The 24,371-nt window shown below is 26.9% G+C and overlaps 1 protein-coding gene across 4 annotated transcripts; it reads left to right on the top strand.

Annotated features, from left to right (window-relative positions):
- The first annotated feature begins 1,317 nt into the window (after nt 1-1,317).
- LOC145191601 (E3 ubiquitin-protein ligase TRIP12-like) lies at nt 1,318-23,644 on the top strand. 4 transcript variants are annotated; one of them, XM_090067264.1, is made up of 51 exons: nt 1,318-1,581; nt 3,431-3,481; nt 3,653-4,231; nt 7,357-7,413; nt 7,670-7,710; nt 7,829-7,900; nt 8,052-8,111; nt 9,103-9,198; nt 9,327-9,409; nt 9,560-9,625; nt 9,759-9,794; nt 9,929-10,024; nt 10,166-10,258; nt 11,006-11,059; nt 11,238-11,345; nt 11,444-11,512; nt 11,684-11,737; nt 12,065-12,173; nt 12,595-12,953; nt 13,546-14,150; nt 14,251-14,545; nt 14,739-14,802; nt 14,932-15,038; nt 15,203-15,321; nt 15,942-16,023; nt 16,208-16,264; nt 16,390-16,461; nt 16,582-16,625; nt 16,716-16,761; nt 17,621-17,707; nt 17,811-17,858; nt 18,047-18,112; nt 18,205-18,236; nt 18,339-18,426; nt 18,682-18,758; nt 19,491-19,597; nt 19,787-19,831; nt 20,020-20,102; nt 20,304-20,385; nt 20,516-20,576; nt 20,683-20,767; nt 20,874-20,942; nt 21,193-21,291; nt 21,388-21,502; nt 21,600-21,653; nt 21,779-22,209; nt 22,345-22,458; nt 22,808-22,856; nt 22,990-23,035; nt 23,113-23,216; nt 23,327-23,644. In XM_090067264.1, the coding sequence occupies exons 1-51, from the start codon at nt 1,490-1,492 to the stop codon at nt 23,521-23,523; spliced, it is 5,805 nt and encodes a 1,934-aa protein (XP_089923390.1). In that variant the 5' UTR covers nt 1,318-1,489; the 3' UTR covers nt 23,524-23,644. The 4 variants fall into 4 exon arrangements, with proteins under 4 accessions (XP_089923390.1, XP_089923391.1, XP_089923393.1 ...); XM_090067265.1 differs by lacking the exons at nt 1,318-1,581; nt 3,431-3,481; nt 3,653-4,231 and adding an exon at nt 5,276-5,487; XM_090067267.1 differs by lacking the exons at nt 1,318-1,581; nt 3,431-3,481; nt 3,653-4,231 and adding an exon at nt 5,703-5,966.
- The last annotated feature ends 727 nt before the right edge of the window (nt 23,645-24,371 follow it).

Raw genomic sequence — 24,371 nt, forward strand, 5'->3', positions numbered from 1 at the left:
CACAGTACCCACTTCTTTATTCAGTCTATTAGATACAACTTCAAACTTTTTCAATGAATTCTTTGGGTAATCAATTCAAAGAAGCCTATCAAAGCGATTACCATTTTTGAGCGCTGAAAAAAAAAAAAAACACAATAATTTATTATGAGTTCTTGGTGGATGTGGACACATTATCTTTCAATGATGTAGTAATGATTCAATCGCATAAAAATTTAATGTTATTACAGTAAATTTGCAATGTGTAGGGTGCCAAACCTTGAAAAAATAGTCTTTTAAACTTTTTGGTTTAGAAATGATAGTTTTTATACAACAAAAATATTATTTCTTACTTATTATTTCTTTATATAATAATGATAATTATTTTTTTAAATTTTTTTATTACTTTTTCTAAATATAAAATAAATATTTTTCTAAATATAAATATAGATATAATATAAGAGACTTAAAGTTGAATAATGTATGGTCTTGAGCTGCTCCTAAAAATAATTGTTATTTATGTGAGCCTTCTGTTAACGTTTAGAATGACACAACAAGGCACTAAATTATATCATTTTTAGGCGATGTCCAAAAACTGTTTTTGTAAATAGAGCGACACTGAAAATTGGAATTAATTTATTTTTAATAAATTTCGATGTTGGTCTTAATTGTGTTTTATTTGTTGTGAAAGAGATCGGACTGGTATGGCATGTATTAATTTTGAAAAGCAAGAGCACACTAAAGATCAAAAGAAAAAAAAAAATAGAGTCAAGCGAAGTTGTGCAAAACAGGAGATTACATCTCTCGAAAGCTTAAACAAAAAGTTCCTCAGAGAAACATTTAGCCACTTGATTAAAAAAAAAATAAAAAATAGAACCACGATGCCTTTTTAAATGAACAGCCCATTAATGACATTTTTGTAATTAAAAATTTAATTTTAACGTTTTTATAGTTTCAGTATTGTTGCTCCTTTTCAAAATTTTAAATTGTTGATCTAAAAAAATGAAAATGTTGAAATTTTCCTGGTTTTTTATACATTTTCAGCGATATTGTGTATTTGTAAGTATTGTGTCTCACCTATACGTATTTGTTCTGATTTTTTTAAACTACGTTTATTTTGATGAATAATATTTTTGTCAAGATTATATTAGATAAAACTATGATCTCTTTTTTATTATAATACTCCGCATCTTAAAGATGAAATTCTAGATGAAATTCTAATAATGTTCTCTTAAAAAATTTCAAATGGTCATTTGTTATGAGTTAGGAAAAGTTCACTCATGCAATCCCCTGCGAACAAGGTTTCGGTGGATTATTAAATAGCGTAAATAAAAAAAAGCTAGGACCAGATCTCTATTACAAAAAACAGGAGATAACGAAGTTGTCGTGCCAAGAGTGCTTTATAATATTATTATTTTTATCTGAAAGCTCAAAAATCTGCTTGAAGGGTTAAAATATGGATTTTTCCTTCTCGTAATAATAAGGAGCGGGAAGTAGAAGTAAATAACCCTGAATGGCTGATGATGTAAAATCTGACCAAAGTGGGTCACAAAAGATATTTGGAAAAACTCGTGCTTCAAGAAGAAAAAATTTACCTGAACAAGGGTAATAGAACAGTTTAAAAACTTTCATTTTAAAACTCTTTAACAATTTTTGTATTTTAGTTTATTTTTTTTTTTAGCGTTGAGTTTTCTATTAAATGCTTTTTTGTTTTAGAATTTAGTTTTACTTTGTTTTGGAATTTAAAAAAATGCAGCTTTTAAACTCTAATTTTTTTTTACACTAGCTATAATCATAAAAATTTGAAGTAAAATTTTCTATACATATCTTCATAACCTGATGGGTGATAAATAATTGCGTACCTTAAATCACATGCAATTCCTCCCATGCTGTTTTAAACTTGTGTCCCAAAAAAAAAAAAAAATTAAAAAGATGCAGCTGCTTCCTTGCCATATAGATTTCATTCAAACATTTTTTACTTGTGTTACCTGTCATGCAAATTGCATAAAAATTGCTGTTTAACTATGAAAATAGATATTTATTGTTAAGATTAAAGTTTTTAAATGAATTCATTATTCAACTTTGAGAAATCTGTAATGTAAATTTTAGTAGAAATAACAAAGTTTAACAAAGAAATACTTTATATTTCATGAAAGTATATTATTGGCAACTTGTAAGAATGTCTTTTTGAGTAATAAAGTTGTTAAAATAAAACTATTTCAAAGTATATAGTTTAGAAAATCTTCTTAAAGAAAATGTAATTTATTTGCATAAGGTAATTTTCATAAATAAAAAAAGAAATTAAACACACATAAATTTGTTAATAGTCTGTCTTAACATTAATTTACCATTAAAAACATTTGTCTAATTATATAGCATTTAATCTACAATTATAATTAAATGAAGTTGAATGTTACATTAGAAACTCTATTTATGAATCAATTTATGAAATTATTTAGTTTATAGAACAAAGAAAATTTAAGCTTTTTCTTTATTAATAACTTTAACTTTTTATAATTGTTCATGCTAATAAATTATAATTTATCATCCAGGTGTGGAGCACTTGATGAGGATGAACAATTAAAGCTTCAGTAGTCTAGCTGATTTTGTTGTTTATACGTAGCTTACAAGAATTTATAGTTTTTGATTATGCATTTAATTTTTTGGGAAGTTATCATTTATTTTGTTTTTCTAAAATTAAAAAGTAACAAAAAAGAACCGCAATACAACCTAACTTTTCTTAAAGAAATGCAGAAAAATCTTTTAGAGTAACATCTAACATGTTTTATCTATAACTCAACAAATTTATTATATTTGGATTATTATAAATGCTAAAATACAACTTTTCAAGATTTATTAATGAATTTAGATATTGTAAGAATAATAAGTAATAGGCATCTTGCTGAATTTCAATCTTGGGAAGCTAATTAACAACTTTTGCTTAATTTTTACCAAAAGTTTGCTCTAGATCAAACCATATCTTTTTCTTTTCATACTTACAGTATTGTTTACACTACCCCATAAACATAAATCATGCATTGTTCTTTATTTCAGATTAAATATGCAAATGAAAAATTTCAATTTCTTCTATTTTCCTATTATTTCTCCATAAACAGGTTTCCAATTTCTGTGCAGTTCTGTACTTGCCTATTCAAAAGTTAAAAGGAATTTTTACCATATGGTTAACACAAATGTAGAATTCACTTCAGATCAAGAACCTTCCATTTAAAAAATTATTTTTGGAATTTATTTTTGAAACTATAAATTATGTTTCTGTTTCCTACTTTTATATACTTGCTGGTTTTGTCTTGCCAAGTAAAGGTTTTTTAAATAGCTTATTATTCATAGACTTAAATATTTTATGTACACAGGACAAAATTATATAATTTGAAAAAATGGAAGAAAAATATTAATAGTTTTTATTTTTTATACAAGTATTTTTGTATTGTTTTAGAACATCAAATAAAACTGATTCATCAGAAACACAAAATATTGAAGATTTAAGGTAAGTACTAAAAAATAATTCAATTAGTCTGGTTTGAAAATTATATGAAGCTTTTGTATGACTTTTTTTTATGATGACATATGCAATTGATTGATGACATGAAAGACTAATCATCTTGATTACCTATATTGATGTCATGTGCAATTCAGTTTAACAGAAATGTTCTTTTAGATTGAAGAGCAAAAGACAATCCAGAGTATCTCAGTCAGATACACAGCTTGCTAGTAATAGTAAAAGATCAGAATTTATTGTCCAGAAAAAGAAACTAAACAAGCAAAGTAAAAGATTAAAAGAGTCTCAATCAGAATCTATTGATAATTCTTTAGGTTCAAGCACATCAGTTGTAACAAATCAAGACAGTTTAAGCCATAGTTCTGAGTTTACACTGATATCTCCTGAACTTTATTCAGAGTCTGTTAAATCTCTTATTAGTTTAAGCACTGAGCTTGGTGCTGGATTGGAATCTGAACCAAAAAAAAAAAAAACACTTAAAAGTCAAAGTACCACAGTACTACAGCCTACTCAAATTTCTGAACTAAATCAAAGGAAAACTAAAAGCTTAATTGATCAAACAACCTCATCTTATACTCGCAAACGCAAGCAAAAGTCAACACCTTTATTTTCACCTAAAAAGTTGCGTAGCTCTGTAAAACAAAGAGCTTCCAAGACGGGTGGCTGGTCTTCTCGAAATAGAAGTCCTCCTGGTCGGAGGGCAGCTGGTGTGAACCTGGGGTCTTGTGCTAGTACCAGGTATGATTTTTTTATCTGTAGAATTTCACTGTAAGATTAGAATTTTACTAAATTAATCAACTTTTTAAAATGGCATTTTAAAAAGTTGATTAATTTAGTAACTAATAAGTATATATTAAAAGATAATTTGTATTGTTATTATTATTATTTCTTGTCTTGTATAACTTAGTTACAATTTAAAATATTTTATTTATTTGAGTAAGTTTAAATAATTAACTTTAAAGAAGGCAAAAATCTGCTCTTTAATTTTTTTTTCTAATTTCTTTATAATTTACATCATTATAGTTATAAAATGAAACACTGTTACCAAATGACTATTTATGTAATTATCTATAAAATTGAAAACTTTTTCTAGATAGCACAAATAAAAGTGTAATTGTCTTATCTCTGATATTTTCTGGAGCTTTACAGCTCTTGTGTGTGCCATTTTCCCTTTATAATCCTGTAGATGTCCACTGTTACTCAGCTTTTAATGAAATTGTATAAAGTTGTTGTGTATGTAGTTTAAATTACGGAACAGTAATGTACCTTTTTATACAATGATCATGAAGTATCATTTGTGTGTTAGATGTAGAATATTAAATACAAAATAAAACTTATTGCCACTTGCTTGTTTGTTTCTATCTTTTAAATCTAAGAAATTAAATTTTTATAAATGTGTACTTTATATTTACACTACTTTCTTTTTTGATAGTTTGCTTTTTAGTATCATTATGATTGTGGTAAATAATTTATTACAGTTATTATTACAGTTGTAGTTTGAAGTAAAAATTTTTGTATTATACCCAATAGTTGTGTTTATCTTAACTGTGCTAAAAAGTAAAACCTTTTGAATAATGTAAACAATTTTTTTTTATTGTGCACCATAAATATTTTTAACAAAAAAAAAAAAAAAAAAAAATGCCAAACTAGTTTGACCATCTTCTAAAGCAAGTGGCAAAATCTTTCATTCAATGATTAAATTTCTAACAAGTTTTTCTTTAATAAAAAAATTATAATCCTATCCTATTAAAATAAGATTTAAGAAAGCAATTAATGCTCTTTGCTATCAAGTTAGAGGCTAATTTATTCAAATTTTGTTATCAGCATGTGATTTTTCTATGACAGAATACAAACACAACAATTACGTATAACTTTTGTCATTTGAGTTCAAACAGTTAGTAAAAGTAACTCTTAGAGATTTCTAAAACAGTGATTGACAGATGTTTTTGGTTTGCTTATATAGCTTTATTTATGAAGATACTGTGGGAAATTTTGTAAGTTTCTGTCATATTTAAAGTTTTTTGTAAATTTTTTTAAAATCCTAATTTAAGTTTAAAATTTTTTTTGATATTTTAGAAATCTTTTATAGTAAAAATAAATTTCTCATCTTATTACAAATGTAATATAGATTCTTCAAATATTAGCATAATAAAGTAATATAAGCTTGTTTATTCACTTTGTCTATTTTTTTTTTGTTTTGTTTTATTTTGTTTTGTTTTCTAGTTAAAAAATACAAATGCTAAACTATTTTCATTAGATGTATTTTTAAGTGGATTTATCTTTTTAATAAGTTTTCAAGTTTTATAAAAATTTTAGTGCATAACCCTATCTTAAATGCTGTTTTCTTAAGTTTTTATTGAGCAAATGTTAGCTATTGCAGGACGTTTTTGTAAGCATAGTTTCAAAATGTATGGGTCATCACTAAATTAGATCATACTTTCTAAGCCATGAAATGAGATTACAATTGTTTAAGGTGGGCTCAAATCCTTTGTGTTTGTTTGTGGTTACATTTATTGCATCAATAAAGTAAAAAACGTTTGTTTGTAAAAATAAAAACTTCAATCTTCTGTAGTTTTGTTTGTAAGAGTAGTGAACTTAACCTTTTGTAGCTTCTTTGTTATTATTCAACTAGTTGTCTATTATTGCCTGTTATAATTTTTAAATTACTTTTTTTTTTTAAATTCAATATTTTTTCTTTTCTTTTCTTTTGCTAATAACTGATTAAAATTCTGTTGTGCTTTTTTTTATTTTATAGTTTTTAATCTAGAGATTTAAGAGAGGGTTTTTTGATACTTTATTTCTTTTTAACCAAACAAAGAGTCTCAAGTCATCCTGACTTTAATTGTTTTCTGATTAAAACTTAATGTTTTTTGTTGACTTTCTATGATAAGCAATTTGATTTAAAAAGCTGAAGTGATGAACGATGAATCATTTTGTTACATAATGTAACTTGATAGTTGGTAATAAATATTTTGACTTTAAATTTAAATTATTTTATGAATAAATGTTATACAGTGTCTTATGATGTGCTGAGTTTAAAGTTGTTATGGTAAAAAAAAACTTTAAAACTTCTTTGCCTGAAGTTAAAGGATTAAAATAAATTTTGAAAAAATTTGTTTATGCAAAATACAACTATTTCTTATATGGTGAATTTCTGATGCAAATATGTGCTTATGACAAATTGTGATTGCCTAGATTTATATCAACGCTTTATGTTTGTTTAACAATTGGAATTTTTTTTAATAATAAAATAATCTTGTTATTAAGTTTTTAATCTCAAAAAATCAATCCAAAAATATTCAATGTCTGTTTGATGTATGTAAGTTGAAGAGTTTTAAATATGTGACCTTAATTTTATCTCAAAAAATCAATCTAAAAATATTCCATGTCTGTTGGATGTATATGAGTTAAAGAGTTTTAAATATGTTACCTTCTTAGTTTTAAACTTGGTGGCATAAAAAGAGGGAGTTTTACATATTATCATTTTGCTTAATCTTAGAAATGGGTTTCTTAGAATTTTCCCTTTGAAGGGGCTCAAGAATATGTAAAGCATTTTTTTTTACAATGATGCCCACATAACTGGAAGATCTGGAAAAAAAGATTTGTAAAAAGTTAATGTCTCAGAAACTATTGAGTTTTTCATTTTTGGCTGGAAAAAATAATTTTACATATGGCATCAATTTATTATAACCTTGGGTTTTGTTAGTTTTTTCATATCCAAGCAGAAAAATTTAGAAGTTGAAATGAATGAGCTGATGCTAATATTGCTGTTACATGATTAAAGTTAATGTAGACAGCAAAACTAAACTAAAAACAATTCAGACAAAATCCATTAAATTTGCTCTTAACTGTTTTTATTGTAGGCGAAATAGAAGATCTAGAGCAACTGTTTCTCAGTCAACAGCAATGGAGAGTACAAGGTTCTTATTAAAAATTTATTCCATTTTATTCTTGTAAAAGGATTTGTGACTGATATTTTAGTTACGTTAATGATGCATTTTTACACTTTACTTGAAAATATTTATAGGTATTTGATCTTCAAATTTCTCTTTACTGAGATTTGTGCTACAAAACTGTAGAGAAATTTTATCTGCCTACTTATAAATTTAAGTTAATCATATATTTTCTTTGTAGATTTTAAATTAGAATAATGTTCTAATTTCTTTATTTTTAAAGAGATTCAGAAACAACAGTTGCTAACACTTCAGCAAATGAAGGTACATAAAATGTTTCCTTTGAAATACAATTACTTTTTTAAATATTATTCTTTCATTGAATAAGTTGTTATTATCTAAAACAGTTTTTTAACATAGTTTTCTTTGTTAATATCATAAGGTGCAGAGGATGTTGCTAATGCACCGTTATTAGGAGCAATGGCCTCATTAGCATCTGTTGAAGGGTTCTCAGGTACAAATATATACATTATTAATTTTATAACTTTTAATGTGGTTTTCAATCTATCTTCAAAAATACATATTTTGGTTTCCTAAATGAAAATTATATGCAAATTGTGCATTCTTCTGTTTAAGTGACATTTATAGCGCAAATTTTTTTTCAGGTGGACGAGATGCAGGATCTAATCTAGGGCTAGAAGAAGCTGACATTTCAAGATTACAAGGTAGAGCTATATTCAATGCAAACATTATCTTTTGATTGCAGCAATTTTAAAATACAGTTTGTGTTATTTTCAAAAATGTTTGCTATGTTAAAATACTTGCATTATTAAATAGAATAAATCTAGTGTTTGTACATACCATTGAAAATAACTATTCATTTTTGTTATAATATTGATTACAACTTTGGCATCAACATACTTTTAAACTTTGATTTTTCTGCTATTTAAAATTTTGTAATTTACCATCTCATTAATTAAAGTGTTTTAACCTAATGCTAATAGTAAATAGTATATCCAATAATTGGTGAAATTTTTAAGAATTTAGATCTATTTACTACATTCTTATTCAAGAAAATGTGATCATCACAGACTTTTGAGTGCTACTGTAAATATAATGAAACAATGATTGTGGTTTGTTACCAAGAATAATTAGTTAACTTAAGCCAAGCATTAAAAGAGTCCTGAATATTTCAAAAAGTATGACAAAGTTACTTTTTAGCTTAATAATGCTAGAGCACACATTGCTAGAGCACAAATTGCTAGATTGGTTAAAGAAAAGTTACAGCTACGTAAGTTGGATGTGTTAGCTCACCTGCCATATTTACCATCTGGTTACCATATATTTCAATCAATATGAGCATGGACTTTAAAATAAACATGAACACTCCAATTCTTATGAAGTCATTGAAAAATGGGTTGATGAATGCTTTAAAAAAAAAAGATCTCTAGTGAGAATTTTTTTTTACCTTAAAGATGGAAATAGCTTATGCCTAATAAAAAATAGTTTGAATAAATATGAGTTATGTCTTCAACAAAAAAACAGCAGAAACTAATTCAAGTATAAGTATTGCAATAGTAATAGTGTTACAGTAGAATTATATTTTAAAGGCTATTTTCAAAATATCTTTTAGTATTTGTATATCTTATTCTTGTTGTTTGTTTGCTTTTTTTTTGTTTGTTTTGTTTTTTTTTTATTTTATTTTTTTGTTTATAGCTCTGCTTGAAGCAAGAGGATTGCCAGCACATCTGTTTGGCAGTCTTGGTCCCAGAATGCATCTGCTTCTGCATAAAACTTTTAATAGTGGAGCAAGTAATCTTTTACTTTATCTGTTTTACATTAAACAACTGAAATTTTCTTTTGTAAAACTTGGATGGCTTAAGGTTTTTTTACTCTACTTAAGCATACCAGCTGTAAAATCCATGTTTAACATTAACTAGGTACAAAAGCCCAACAGTTGATTACCTCAATGCAAAGTGGTGATGAAACTCTCCAATTGCAAGGTGTCATGGAAATGTGCCAGGTTCATTTTAAATTAGTCCTGAGGTTGCATACATTAGTTGTTAAAAAAAACTTTTTAATAAGTATGCTTTAAAAAGATAAGTGAAATTTGTTTTAATCTTTGTGTTGTGCTTGTATTCCCTTTTCCTTTTATTTAAAAAATTTAATCCAGATGTTAGTGATGGGTAATGAAGAAACATTAGGAGGATTTCCAGCTAAGCAAGTTGTACCAATTTTGGTGAGTAGAATTGCAATTGTAAAAAAGAAAAGAAAAAAAAAAATTAAAAATTAGGAAAATATCTTAGTAAAAAATTATATGAAATAAAATAAATTCATATTTAAAAGAATTCTGATAATTTCTTCTTGTTTAGATTACTCTTCTACAAATGGAGCACAGCTTTGATATAGTAAGTTTAAAAATAAATAAACTTTTTTCCTGTTACTCAAAAGTTTAGTTCAATAAATATTTTCTCCTATGTGAGTATTATTCTTTATTTAGAGTAAAGTTTAAATTTTCAAGCCAGTAATATTTTCCTTATAGATGAATCATGCATGTCGGGCTTTGACTTATTTAATGGAGGCTCTTCCACGATCATCTATTGTAGTAGTTGATGCAATTCCTTCTCTTCTAGAAAAAGTAATTAGATCCATAAATTAGAAAACACATAAGTTTTTTTTTTACTATATTTTATGGTTTTCTTTATAATTATTGTAAAATAAATCCTTATGATGATCTTAAAAGCTATATTACCCAATGTGTTAACATTGTTAAATACAGTTGCAATCAATCCAATGCATGGATGTTGCTGAACAAGCTCTTACAGCATTAGAGATGCTATCTAAAAGGCATGGGAAAAACATTCTTCAAGCAGTATGTTTGTCTTTTTTTTTATTCAACCTGAAGATTCATTTTAATCTGCATATATGCTATTAAACTATTTAACATTTATATTTGTGTTATATTCAAAAATGAAATTAAATATTTCTGAAGCAGGTTTCATACTCATCATTTATGAAATAAATTTATAGTTTTAAAACTCTTCATGGTCATAGGTTAATCAATCTTTGATTATCTTTTTTTACAGTTATATCTTGTGCAATCTTATTTAACTTGTTAGAAAATTAGTCTTAGGCTAGTATTAGTGTTTCCACACTACCACAATACCTTGTGCCATTCTGCAGTATTATAGCCTAAATATTTAGGTTTTAATGCATGCATTGAGACCTGCGTTTTGAATACTTTGGTGCTGTGTTACTTGCTAAACCCTAAAAAGACCTATTTTAAATTTAATAACATTTTGTAAGATTTTTTTAGTTTATTTTGAAAATAAAATCTAAAGTTTATGATAGTTACATAAAGTGTATCAATGCATGCATTAACAGTGTTTTAAGCTGTACTGCTTTATGGGGAATCTTAATACATAAGCATTATTTAATTCTTGAAATCTCAAAAAGTTTTTCCCTGCTATCTGGCAGGTTAATCTTTTTGTTAATTTACCTTTACTACAAAATGTAATTATGGTAAATTGTAAATAAATTTTTGTGATATATATAGTATTTGTATGTGACAAAATATGTTTCTTTCTAAAATAGTGAAATATTTTTTGTAAACATTTAGGGTGGTTTAAATGCAAGTTTGTTATTTTTGGACTTCTTTTCTATTGTAGCTCAGGTAAGCAGGGATTTTTTTACAGCTATATATGATTTATTGCTAGTATGTATGAGATTTATAGCTAGTATATGTATGATTTATTACTAGTATGTATGAGATAGCTAGTACACATGAGAGCTACTAAATATTATTTTTTGTAAAATCAACCAGGATACTTTTAAGTATTTATATTTTTTAGAGATCAGCTCTTGCTATTGCTGCTAATTGCTGCCAGTCAGTAACAGTGGAGGAGTTTAATTATGTTGTTGATTCAATTGAAATAATCTCCAATCAGTTGATGAATCAAGTAAGGTCATTTATGATTTTCTAGATCAATAGCATATGAATATTTTTTTCGCTATTTTTCTTTTAAAGAGTCCTCTTTTTTATTTTATTCTTAATTAGGATAAAAAATCTGTTGAAAGCGTTTGTTTGGCATTCACTCGAATAGTTGATAATATCCAGTCTGATAAGGTATAGTCTAATTCACTTTTATGTTTTTTCTTTTAGCATTGATTGTTTTCAAGTGTGGCTGTAATTCATTGCAGCTAAAGGATTTCAAATTTTAACTAATGGAATTGATTGTCTATGATTTAAATTCTTGTATTTTATATATATATATATATATATACTTCTTTTTTACAGGTTTTGCTGCTGAAGTTATCTGAACATGGTCTACTTGCTAATATAAAAAAACTGGTAACTTTATTATGATATAATGATGAAACATTTTGCACAAGCTCAATGAAAGTTAAATTTTAGCTAAAATTGAGCTTGTGTTGATGTGTTTTGTGATGTTTTGTTTTTCTTGTGTAATTTATCTTTCTTTCATTTCATGTGAAAAAAATTTTTTGGCCAGCAAAACTTTTATTTTTTTTTTAACAAAGATGCTTAACAATGATTTGGTAAATGTGCACTTTAATAGGCCTGTTCTTAGTCCTAAGAAAACTGATTATGCAAATTTTCAACTTTTTTCTCTAGTATCAGTTATTAATTATAATTTTTAACAATTGCTGTTTTTTTAAGTTAACCAACCCACCCATTTTAAGCAGTAGCACTTTTGTGATGGTCATCCGTATGCTGGCTATCATGTGTGCAAATTGTCCATCTCTTGCTGTACAGTTACTTAAACTGGGTCAGTAAATAGTTTAATGTAATTGTGCTTTAATTTAATATAATTGTATTGTAATAATTGTATTTAAAGAATTTATTCTAGTAATCTATCTGTTTCTACATCCCTTGATTATTTTAACGAATGTATATAGGTTCCTTTTCACAAAACTAGTGTTGCGATGTTTTTACTTGTTAATAAAACTTTTATTATAAGTGGTTGTTATATTGCTTAAGTAAGAAGCTTCCACTTTACTATTTTTTGTTATTAATTTTTACTTTTGTAACTAAGGATATTTATTGTGGCTAATCCTTTTTATTTATAATTTTTAACTAGATACTTTTCAATGTGAATTACTCTTATAAATAAAAAAGATTTTTCATTATGATTAAAATGTAATAATAAGCTATTTATGACACTCACTTTTTTATTTGCTTTTTTTCAGACATTTCTGAGACAGTGCAGTTTCTATTAATTGGTAGCAATGATGTAACCTTAGACGATGCTGTAGAACTAGTTCCTCGTAGTCCTCAAGAGCTTTATGAATTGAGTTGCTTGATAAGTGAGCTTTTGCCTAGTTTACCTAATACTGGAATATTTGCCATAGATACGCAATTAAGTAAAGGTTTACAACAAAATTCCCAATCTGGTGTTTGGCAATGGAAAGATGATCATAATGTGTGGCACTCTTATTTGTGGGTAGATAACCGCATAATCGAAGCAGCCTATCAGAGTGGAGAAGATGAAATAAGTTTGTCAACACTAGGACGAAACTACATAATTGATTTTCCAAATATGCAACAGGTAAAAATCTCTATTCTTTTTGTTTTGAATTTGAAAATGATTATTATCATTAATTCAATAACTTAATAGTTCATAAGATTTAGTCATTTGAAAAAAATTGGGTTATTTACCAATTTTTTTCAAATGACAGCTGATTTTAGAGCAAGCTGTTTAATTTGTATAAGTTTCCTGGAGTCAGAAATAAAATGAAAGAACTAATTTAACATGGAAAGCTACTAGGTTTAAGAATATTAAGATATTTATAAAAATTTATATCAACTTTTTTTCATTTTTACTTTATCAAACAAAAATTTATTTGATATTATAAAGCTTCAAAAAGATAAAGAAATATAAATGATAAAAATATCAATAGAATGAAGATAAAAAGTCAAATAACAAAAAAAGCTTCTAAAGTATCAGAATACCCTTTAGAATCCAAGTAAAAAATTGCTTTTCTAACAAACTGCTGATGATTCTGAATTCTAAATCAGTTATGTTGTATGCTTAACCTGATACTCCAGTTGATGTTGTAACAATTCAATTATAATCTTTTTTTTTTTTTATAAATATATATTTTTTTCTTCATGTAATAACATTGTAGTTTTTTCTATAGATAAACGAAGACACTGGAACAATGCGTTTAATTCAAAGAAAATCTGATCAAGCTCACACCACTGTGAACAAATCTAAATCAGCTGAAGAGGATGAGCGCGTATATATATTTAAAAATGAACCAGAAAAAGGAAAAAAACTTGTGCAATCTTTGATTAAAATTGTCTATGTTGTTTATTATTCTTCAGTAGGACCTGCTGTAAAACATAAATGCTTATGTTCAGCACTAAAAATGTTATATCATTCCCCTAATGAACTTTTGCGAGATGTTCTCCTAAATATTCCTATATCTAGTTATATAGCAGGAATGTTATCCTCTAGTGATTTAAGGATAGTTACTTCAGCATTACAAAAAATAGATATCTTAATGACAAAACTTTCAGATATTTTTCACATTCATTTTCGACGTGAAGGTGTCATGCATAAAGTAAAACTTTTAGCTGATGCTGATATAAATAAAGATTGGAAATGTTTAACAGGCTCTAATGATAAGAAGGAAGGCGATAAATCTGTAAGAAAAAATCAAAGTAGTGTTGAACTTTCTAGCACATTTCACAGTGTTTCAACGACATCTGAAAACACAGATTTAGTAGCAAAACAATCTAAGTAAGATTTTTTTGTGTGTGGAAACTGGTTTTGTTTTTATTTTGAAATAATTATAATAATTTTATTCAAAACATTTTGTGTTTTCTGTTTTCTAATTAAGATTTACTGATGCTTTACGAAGTAAAAAAAGAGGTGGGTCAAAGCTAACTCGTCGGCAAAGCAGTGGAAAGTATGGTGAAGAGTTGCTTGCATCTTCTTCAACAAAAAAATTATCTCATGAACCTATTCGACCAAAATCTGCATCATTTTCCTCATCCAATAATTTGTCTTCAAGCAGTTCAATTTCTTCAAAACGCTCTTTTTTTTCTAACTTTGCTCCAAGATGGGGACGTTCAGAATCCTATCACAATAATGATGCTTCAAATATGAGCAGTGTTGCAGAAAACTCTTTCAAGGTTTTTATAGATTTAAAGTTTTGTGTTTATATTGCGATCAGTTTTTCAGAAAAGTATAATTTTCTTTTTGATTAGAGGGAAAATCTCTGCTGCAGCAATTTTTGTAAAACTATAAAAATTTAAAAACCAAATAAATCAGAGTTTCTCAAATTAAAAACTGAAGTATAAGCAAACACAACTTCAAACTTTCTAGGAACAGTATAACAAAGAGCATGACAAAAACAGAGATTGTATTAAACAGTGGATAAAGAAAACAGGTCTTTCTTTCTTTCTTTTTGATTTACCTTTTTATCATCTTTATCTTGAAATAAAACAAATTAAAATTTTATGCAAGGATATTTTACACTTTAGTTTGAACAGAAGAATTTTTTTCCCTCACAATTTAGCTTCTGAATTTTACAGCAAATACTTTGCTGGCAGTTGTGGTTCAGCTCATCCTGCATTAAGTGTTCTGCAAAGATTAACAAAAGCATCTGATGAGTTAGCAGCTTTAGTATGTGTAGCATTATTAACTTTTAAAAATTAATGTCTAAATGTTGATTAGGAGAAGGAAAATAGTGGATGATTTAATTTTATTAAATGTGATAACTTGTGTGTGTTGTATATTCAACATCAGCTATTTTTATTTTGTAAAGAAACCATGTATTTTTTTAATAGAAACCTGAAAACATCCATCCCCTGTTGGAACTTTGCAGTGTTTTAATAAATGATAATCGTCAGGCAGGAGCATCACCCTTTGAAATTGTACACAGTGGCATGGTAACCAATTTGCTAAGGTATTTGTTATTTATTTTGCTGTTTCTCAACCACAAAGTAAATATTTTGTTCTACTACTTAATTTTCAAAATTTTTTATGAACTTTTACTGAAAATATAAAAAGAATGTAAATATAACTAAAAAATAGATAAATAAAATGAAATATAGTTGCTTGTTTACAATGAAAGAAAAGGTAAGTAATATAAAATAAATCATTAAAGTATGGACTCTAGTATTCCTGATTAACAAGCACTTTAATAAATCAACATGTATCACCACTTTTGAACGAGACTCAGTGGATAGGAAAGTCTTTGATCAAAAGTTTATTATGTAATAAATATATGATAAGTAAATTGTGATAACTTTATAAAAAGTTTAACTTTTTTCTGTTAATTGAATAAATTGTGAGCTAAATATTGTAGAAAAATTCTACATTTTGTTTACATTCTGTAGTTTATTGTAACAATTTGATATTTAGCAAGCATTATGTTCACTGCAATTTCTTTTAAACCAAAAAGACAGTAGTTTAGAAACATAAAATTGAATGTTGAACATGTGTTTGCAGTGTTTGCCTGCTGAGCTAAAACTGCAAGTAAAAAATTAGACTAAACTGTTGATTTTTGCTTATCACTTTCCTTAGATATTTAACTCAAAAAGATAGTGATACTTCTAAAAGAAACACACGAATCAAAGTTTTTCTAACTGCTTTTCTTGGTATCCAGGTATGATTTCTTGGTGTTCATGATAAATCAGTATGTTTTAATTACATCGATAAAATGTGATTAAAGTAATTGGGGAGTGTTTAGCATAAAAGCTTTTGTTTATATTTTTTGTTATGTAATTTAATGTTAAAGTAAACAGAAACATCACCTGTTTTTCTTTTTTAATACTTTTATGTTCTTGCAGAAAAACGAAATGACAACAACAGATATTACTTTAAGAAACAAAACAACTACTGATGTAGTAAGTATCTATTAACAAAAACCAGTGCTGTTTTTTTTCTTCTAATGAGCTGTTAGATTTTCTATTTAAGAGTATTTTTGCTACGACATAGTTTCAAGTTAATTTTTTACTTATTTTTAACAAAGCATGTTTGTGAGAAGCCAGCATTGGTACCTCTAGTTCAAAAGCTTAATCTTTGTGTAAATCAGCTGGAACAGGTCTCTATTTTCTTATTATTACAATTATTATTATTAGGATTGTGATATTGGTTGTTTCTGGAAGTTATTTTTAAGATGTTTCTGTTTTAAATTATAGCATTTATTGATTTCCTGATTTAGTTTCCTGTAAAATGTCATGACTCTGGTGGTAGTAATGGAACAAGGTATTTTATAAAGTTGTATACTTAAGTATTATTATCCATTAACTTTATTATTTTGAACATTTAAGTAAATAAACCTTCTAAACTGTTTAGAGGTGGATCGTCTGCTCTTCGTTTTTTCAACACTCATCAAATAAAGGTTTTACTTTTGTTTCTTTTGCTATTTTTTGTTTTTCAACCAGTCTGAGGGTATTTTATCTATCTGAGGGAAAGTTTATAAGGTTAAATCTGGATGTTAAGAAGTTATTAATACTCGCAAGCAATTAAAAAAAAAAAAAAAGCCATCAAAAAGTTTTTGGTAAAGGCCTACCAGTAAATGTATATACCATTAGCACAAAAGATACACATTTAGCTATTAAATTTGTCTTCTCCTATGACATAAACCTTTTCATTAGAAAAATTATTTTCATTAAATCAAAAATTCAAAGCAGAGCTAATCTATAACTTGAATTCATATTGAAAAATTATCTAAGAGCTCTAATTAAAATTTAAAACTAAATATTAAGTTATAACAAAATTGCTAGAAAAAGTTAGCAGTTGGGATTTAGAGAAAAGAAACAAAAAAAACAGAAAATAAGACAATACTAAACATATATAGCAACAATAGCATTTTTAGGGTTAAAAGGGTTAAAATAAATAGATTTAAAAAGAGTTAAGTTCTTAACTCTTTTTAAATCTATTTATTTTTAAATTTGTTTTTTTTTTTTAACCCTGTTTAATTTTAACTCCTTAAAATTTTTTAAATGTCATAACAGAATGCTTAGCTAGGAATGCATACAAATCTGCAAAACTTGCTAGTTAAAATTTTTTACTTTTCACATCCTCTCAATTTATCTGGAAGAGTTAATTATTTAAAAAAACAGTTAAAACATGAAACCATGGTTTCTCTGTCTGGCATTGAATTAGTACTATTGTAATATATGATTAACTAAAATGCAAATATTTTTGTTCATTTTTTCTTATTTTTATATTTTAAATATTATTTGTGCCTTATTTAGTGCTCACTTGTTCGTCATCCAGATTGCACATCAATTAAGCAATGGACAGGAGGAGCTGTAAAGATTGATCCTCTTGCTCTTGTTCAAGTAATTGTTGCACTTATTACTTTCTTTTCTTTACATATATAAGTGATGTTTTAATATTAAGTTTTTCTTCACCTAAGTTAAACTTTTTTTTTCCCACTTTTAGGCAATTGAAAGATATTTAATTGTGAGAGGTTTTGGTAGAGTGAAGGGCGTAAGGAAAATTTTATTTGTGATGGACTACATATTATAGATTTAACAAATAATAACAATTTTATTCAGCTTAAAATAATTGATTTGCATCTGTAACATTTAGACAATTAACTGTAATATAAAAAACCAAATTGTTTTTATGATGAGACATTCAAATAATTTAGTTCTAATATGTTACTTATTTTTAAGGAATTCTCAAATGATGTAAGTGATGATGATGATGATCAATCTGAAGATGAAATAGAGGAATCCTGGGTAATTTTTTTTTACCCAGTTTTCTTTTTTTCCATTGCTAAATTTTGTTTTTAAATGTTCTTGTTAAATTTTTATATTTATTTTTTTAATAGGCTTCCCAATTGCAAGGTTCCCTCAATGGAAAGTAAGTTGAAAAAAACCCTAAAAATACTATTATTAACTTATAGGATTTTTTTTTCAAAAAATATTTTAGTAGGATAATTAAATTGCCTTGTTTATAATTTAGACACATGTTAGAGTTTTCTATGAATGGGCATGTTCTTCCATATAATATGACAATATATCAAGCTGTCAGACAATATGCACCAACTCAGGTTTTTTATTTGTTTGCTAATTGTTGTAAAGAATCAGAAACTTCAATATTTTTTCTTTCCTTTTTTTTTTTTTTTTCTTTTTTTTTTTTACTTTTCTTAAAGTTAAAAACTTTCTTGTTTTCATGTATATTTTCTTGTATATTTTGATTATTTTGAAACCTTAATAAGAATTTTATTCTTTATGTTTATATTTTTGTTTCAATTCATTTGCAATTTTTTGTTTTCTCTAACAACAATTAGCTGTTATTCATATAGATGGAAGATACTAGTGACACTGAAGATTATAGCCCTTTTGGTAGAGCTAGTATATGGTCTGGAACACATGTTTTACAGTAAGTGTATAAATTTACTGAATGAAACTTTATTAGCTGGTCTTATAAAATTCTAGTTAAAAGTTTGGTGTAATTCAACTAAAGTTTCTCCTTTTTTTTTTTCATTTCATGCATAACATTTGAGCATTGTTTTGTTTTTTGTAAATGTTGCATGAAAATGTTGTGTGCATCCAAACATCGATGCTTTAAGTCACCAAGTTTCTAAACTGACCATATTTTCTCACATACCCAAATCCAATTTTATGTTAAACTAGATTTGGGTTTAAAAAACTAACTCAAACTGGGATTTGCTTTTCTTGTAGTCCTGACTGAAAAATATGTAGTGGAGAGAGGGGCATCTACAAAATCATAAAACTCCTTCTTTGGATTTGATGTCATATTAATAATTTGTCAATTTAACAAAAAAAAATTTTTCTTTAAATTTTTTATAAAATGTCTAAAAATTCTAGAAATGTTTTTCAGAGATTTTGTAGGTCTTCATATTATTCAGGTTATTGAAGGCTGTAAGAAAATCATAATCCCCACTTGGTTTAAATTTTTAAACTGAAATTTTGTTTGTGTTTGGAATGTGCATTATTATTCAAGAATCCTGGCTAATGTAAAGAAGCAATTTTTTTTTTTGTGTGATTTTTAGGTAATTTTAAGGATACCAATTATAAGTAAATTTAACTTTGCATTCTGTTTTATTTGCATTTTTTTTTTTTAGCTTTTTAAATGTTTAAAAAATTTTAGTTTCAGACCTATTAATCAAACAGACCAGATTGTGTCTCCAAAAAGAATAAAATCAGATTCAGCCCACAAGACAAGTGGATCAGTGTCTAATGAAAAGGATGAATTAGGTGTGAATTACAGTAGTTTTATGTTTACCATTCTACATCTTAATTTTTTGTTAACAATTTGATTCTTTAAAACAGGCGTTTAAAGTTTATTTTGATATTATTTATGATCCTAGTAAAGCCTTGTTAGTATCTGAAAAAAATTATCTTTTCATTACTATTTCAGTGTTTAATGGTTGTCATTTTGTTTAGATTCTTCAAATAACTTTCTTTGTAATAGTTTGCCTGATGAAAAGTGTAAGTATATAACAAACTATTATCAATATCATAACTGATAATCATTTCTAATTATTTTGCATTTTTGTTTATAACATTTTAATGTTGTTATTAGATAAAGTTATGTTTTTACTGTCTGATTTATTTTGTGACTATGAATCCATTATTTGGATTCATAGTCACAAAATAAATATTGGTCTTGCTTACAGTTAATCAAGATCCCTCACTTGAAGTAATTTCTTTATTGCGTGTTCTTTATTATCTTAATGATAACTGGGGAAATTATTTTGGTGTAAGTACTTGTCAATTACTAAACAATTCCCTTTTTTTAAAATTATATTGTTTTTAACGTTAGTTGTTTGTGATTGAATATTTAGTTTTTTTAAGTTGTTGTTGTTGTTGTTGTTGTTGTTGTTCTTATTATTATTATTATTATTATTATTATTATTATTATTATTATTATTATTATTATTATTATTATTATTTTATTCAGTTGCAAGCTTGTAGTTCCATAGTACCTAAAGCCGAGTTCATTAATACTAAGCTGACAGCAAAAGCAACTCGTCAACTTCAGGGTAGGTTAACTGTTATCGGTTAATGTTTTCTGTTTGCTGTAGTTTTTTAAAAGTATTTTCTTACTGTACTGTATTTTCTTTCTGTACTGTTTGTAACTAATGATTCCTTCTGTTTATACATTCTTTGTAGATCCTCTTATTATCATGACCGGTAATCTACCAACATGGCTTTCAGAATTGGCTGAAGCATGGTGTGTTAAACATCCATTTAAATATTTTGTTCATTTCTCATCAAGCAATTTTTAGTTGCTCTGGTATACTTCAAGTGTTTTGTATTTTTATTTTTTAATATTTCAGCCCTTTTATTTTTCCGTTTGAGTGTCGCCAAATGCTATTTTACGCCACAACATTTGATCGTGATCGTGCTGTTATGAAACTACAAGTAAGTTTGTCAGGTTAAAACTTTTAGTTGGTAGCATTACATAATACTCTTTGTTTTGTGCCATTATGCAATTTACATGTTTATATTTAACTATTGAAAATCTTAGGAGACTGTTCCAGATATTACAACTAATGACAGCAGCGATCGAGTAGCACCAAGACTGGATAAAAAAAAGGTAATTACTTCGTAGAATAGTTCTTACACTTGTATTGTAGTTTAATGGTATATCAGTTACTATAAGTTAAAAGTCCAGTATAACAGGCTACATTCAACCAATTTACTCTATCGCGAAGCAATTATGCTGCAAATAAAATCATAGTACTACAGAACTTCTTGCAACACTTTGTGCGCTGTTAATCTTGATAATATCCTCTTACTATCCTTGTACATTATTGTTTTGAAAAAAAACCTTTTTTTTTTTTTAGCGCACTGTTAATCGTAACAATATCTTCAAAGAAGGAGAAGCGTTGATTAATGATTTTACCAATACTAAATCTTTGTTAGAGATACAATATGAAGGCGAGGTATGGTCAATCTTTAATAGTTCTTTGTTCTTTTCTTTCTAATCTTTATTTTTATTCATTGTATGTAAATATTGTTTAAGATTTTGCTTTATCAAGGTTGGTACCGGGTTAGGACCGACACTAGAATTTTATGCACTGGTTTCAAAATATTTTCAACGAAGTGATAATGATATGTGGAGAGGTGAAAAAGTGACCGTGATTGAGGGCGAAGGTACTTTTTTAGAAAACTATTTTGGTACAAAAGTGACTTCTTTTTTTTTTTTTTTTTTTTTTTTCTTTGCGATAATTAACTAATTTAAATTTTTCAGGTGATTCAAAAGAACAAGTTGATTACTGTAACGCACTCCATGGATTGTTCCCTAGTTAGTCCTTGATTTTTAAAAAAATTTATGACTAACAAGATATGATAAATGTTACTTAAATATAGTTTCCTTTAGTATTTATACTTAAAATGTAAGACATTAAAATTACTTGAGTTTATTTTCAGTTGCTCTTCCTAAAAATATAAAGAATTCGCAATTAAATAAGATCAAAGCAAAGTTTCGTTATCTCGGAAAGTTTATCGCAAAAGCTTGTATGGACTCTCGCATGATTGACATTCCTCTTAGCAGAACATTTTATAAATGGCTGCTTAAACAAGATAATACTATTGATATAACGGACTTGAAATATGTTGATTCGGTTCTGCATCAATCAATAAGCCAATTGTATAATGTGTGTCTCGAAAAGAAACGACTCGAAAATGATGCTACGTATTCTAAAGAATCTCTGAATTTAGCTCTACATAGTTTGACATTAGACGGGACTTCTATTGAAGACTTAGGTCTTGACTTTGTATTGCCTGGTACAAATATTGATTTGAAAAAAAACGGAAAGGATATACTCGTCACTGTTGAAAACTTGGAAGAATATTTGAGTGTAAGTGGGATTTATTGAATACTATCTTTATTATTGTATTTCGTGTAATTTTCGAAACATGTACATTGCTTGTCTTCATTTCTTTTATTATTTTTTCTTCTGCTTAATCAAATGTATTGCAAAATTGTAATTTAGTTGATTGTGAAATACAGTCTACGCGATGGAGTTGCGCGACAATTTAACGCCTTTAAAGAAGGTTTTGAGCAATTCTTTCCTTTAAAAAATTTGCAGATGTTTTATCCAGAAGAAGTAAGCACTTTATTTGTTTTGTTAACAAATTGCTTGAATAGATTTCATATCATGATGGTGCAAAGAAATCAAAGAATGGTTTAAAAATTATTTGATACCTTGTTTATCGTTTTCACATAAACAAATTTGATTATACAGTGGAATTTAATTATACAGTGGAATCTCAATATAACGAACCATGAAGGGAAATGAAAAATGATTTGTTATATCGAGAGTCCGTTACATCGAGGTATTTGTAATATCTGGGGTTCATTAAATCAAGACTGAACATGAAGAGAGTTTGCTTAAAATTTTTCTTTTTTTAATCATAAAGTTTTATTACTGCTCTTAATTGTAGTATTTATTTCAGATGGAACTGTTGTTATGCGGCTGCAAAAGTGAACAATGGGCAGCGAAAGGTTGTTTTACATTTCTATATTTTTTTTTTATGATTAGTTTATGCAGCTGCATTCGTGCAATTTGAATGATAAAAAAAATTATGTATTAAGGCTAATTTTGTGTTTCTAAGATAATTGTAGATTTTATGTTTAGATTTATTTGAATGTTGTCGACCTGATCATGGTTACACTTCAAGCAGGTTAGGCCTCTTGTCTTTTTTACACCAGTCAGTTCAAAATTTTATTTAATATTAAATCGAATTTTGTAAAATTTCAGCCGTGCGGTGTGCTACTTGTTCGATATATTAAGTAAATACAACACCGAAGAACAAAGACTGTTTCTACAGTTTATTACGGGGAGTCCCAAACTACCTGTAGGCGGTATGTAGTTTTTTCAGAATTTCCCTGAATTACAACTTTTTTTTTTTTTTTTTTTCATATTTTTTCCAGTTTATAGAAATATCTGTCATACTTTTGCGTTTTTCTTTCAGGTTTCAAAAGCTTAAACCCGCCCCTTACAATCGTTCGAAAGACTGTTGATAACAATGCAAATCCTGATGATTATTTGCCGTCTGTGATGACATGCGTCAATTATTTAAAGTTGCCTGATTACTCGAGCTTAGAAATAATGTATGATAAACTCAAAAGTGCATACAGTGAAGGGAGGAACGCTTTCCACTTATCTTAGCTGGCTTCATTGTTACTCTTTTTCTGAATATGTGTCATTTAGAGATCAGATTACTTGACACTTTCTTTTCAAGCATGTTTTTTTTTGAAGCTGTATATATGAAATAAAGCTGCTAAAGCTACTTTTCCCCCTTTTTTATTTTCATTTTATTTCAATTAACAATTTTTCTTATTGTTAACGAGTCATTTTGAACCGAAATGTTATTCCCTTATTCCCTTATTAAAAATCTTTAAAAAAAATGCTTTTTAATATATACGTTTAGAAGAGTTTTTTAAGGAATTGATTTTTTTAAAAAATAACCGCTTATAAAAAAAAACATTTCTAATCGCTGATTTTTTAAAAGAAATTGTGGTTTTTAAAAAATGGATTTCGAAATCTTATTTGGTATAATGTTTGCTTAAAAAGGCAGAATTTAAAATATTGGCACACATCCAGAATAGAAAAATAAGGAAAAAGATCCAGTAGGATTGCCAATAACAAGTTTTTGCTTCTAATAATCAGTTCGTGTTGTCAGTAGTAAAAAAAACTACCATCAGTTAAGTAACTATTTTAGTATTGGTGGCTCGTCAAGTTTAATAAGTGGTGTGATGTTGAACCCGGAAAAGAACTTGTTTAACAAATCTAAGTTGTTGGAAAAGCTTTTGAAAAAAAAAAAATTAACTTAAACTGTAATATGTTGCAGCAGTGGGATGTATTTGAATTTACAATTAACCGCAAAATTAACATACCACTTAGAAATCCCGTTCTATCAATTACAAATATGACAATAATTTCCCGATTTATCAATTACAAATATGACAATAATGTTTATTCTTATGCTTTTTGTAGGTTTTAGTCCATTTTCCTCA

This window comes from Hydra viridissima, unplaced genomic scaffold (assembly GCF_058129835.1).
Source record: "Hydra viridissima isolate aposymbiotic clone 2 unplaced genomic scaffold, HvirCarnegie_v1 scaffold_11, whole genome shotgun sequence".
Classification (NCBI taxonomy): domain Eukaryota; kingdom Metazoa; phylum Cnidaria; class Hydrozoa; order Anthoathecata; family Hydridae; genus Hydra; species Hydra viridissima.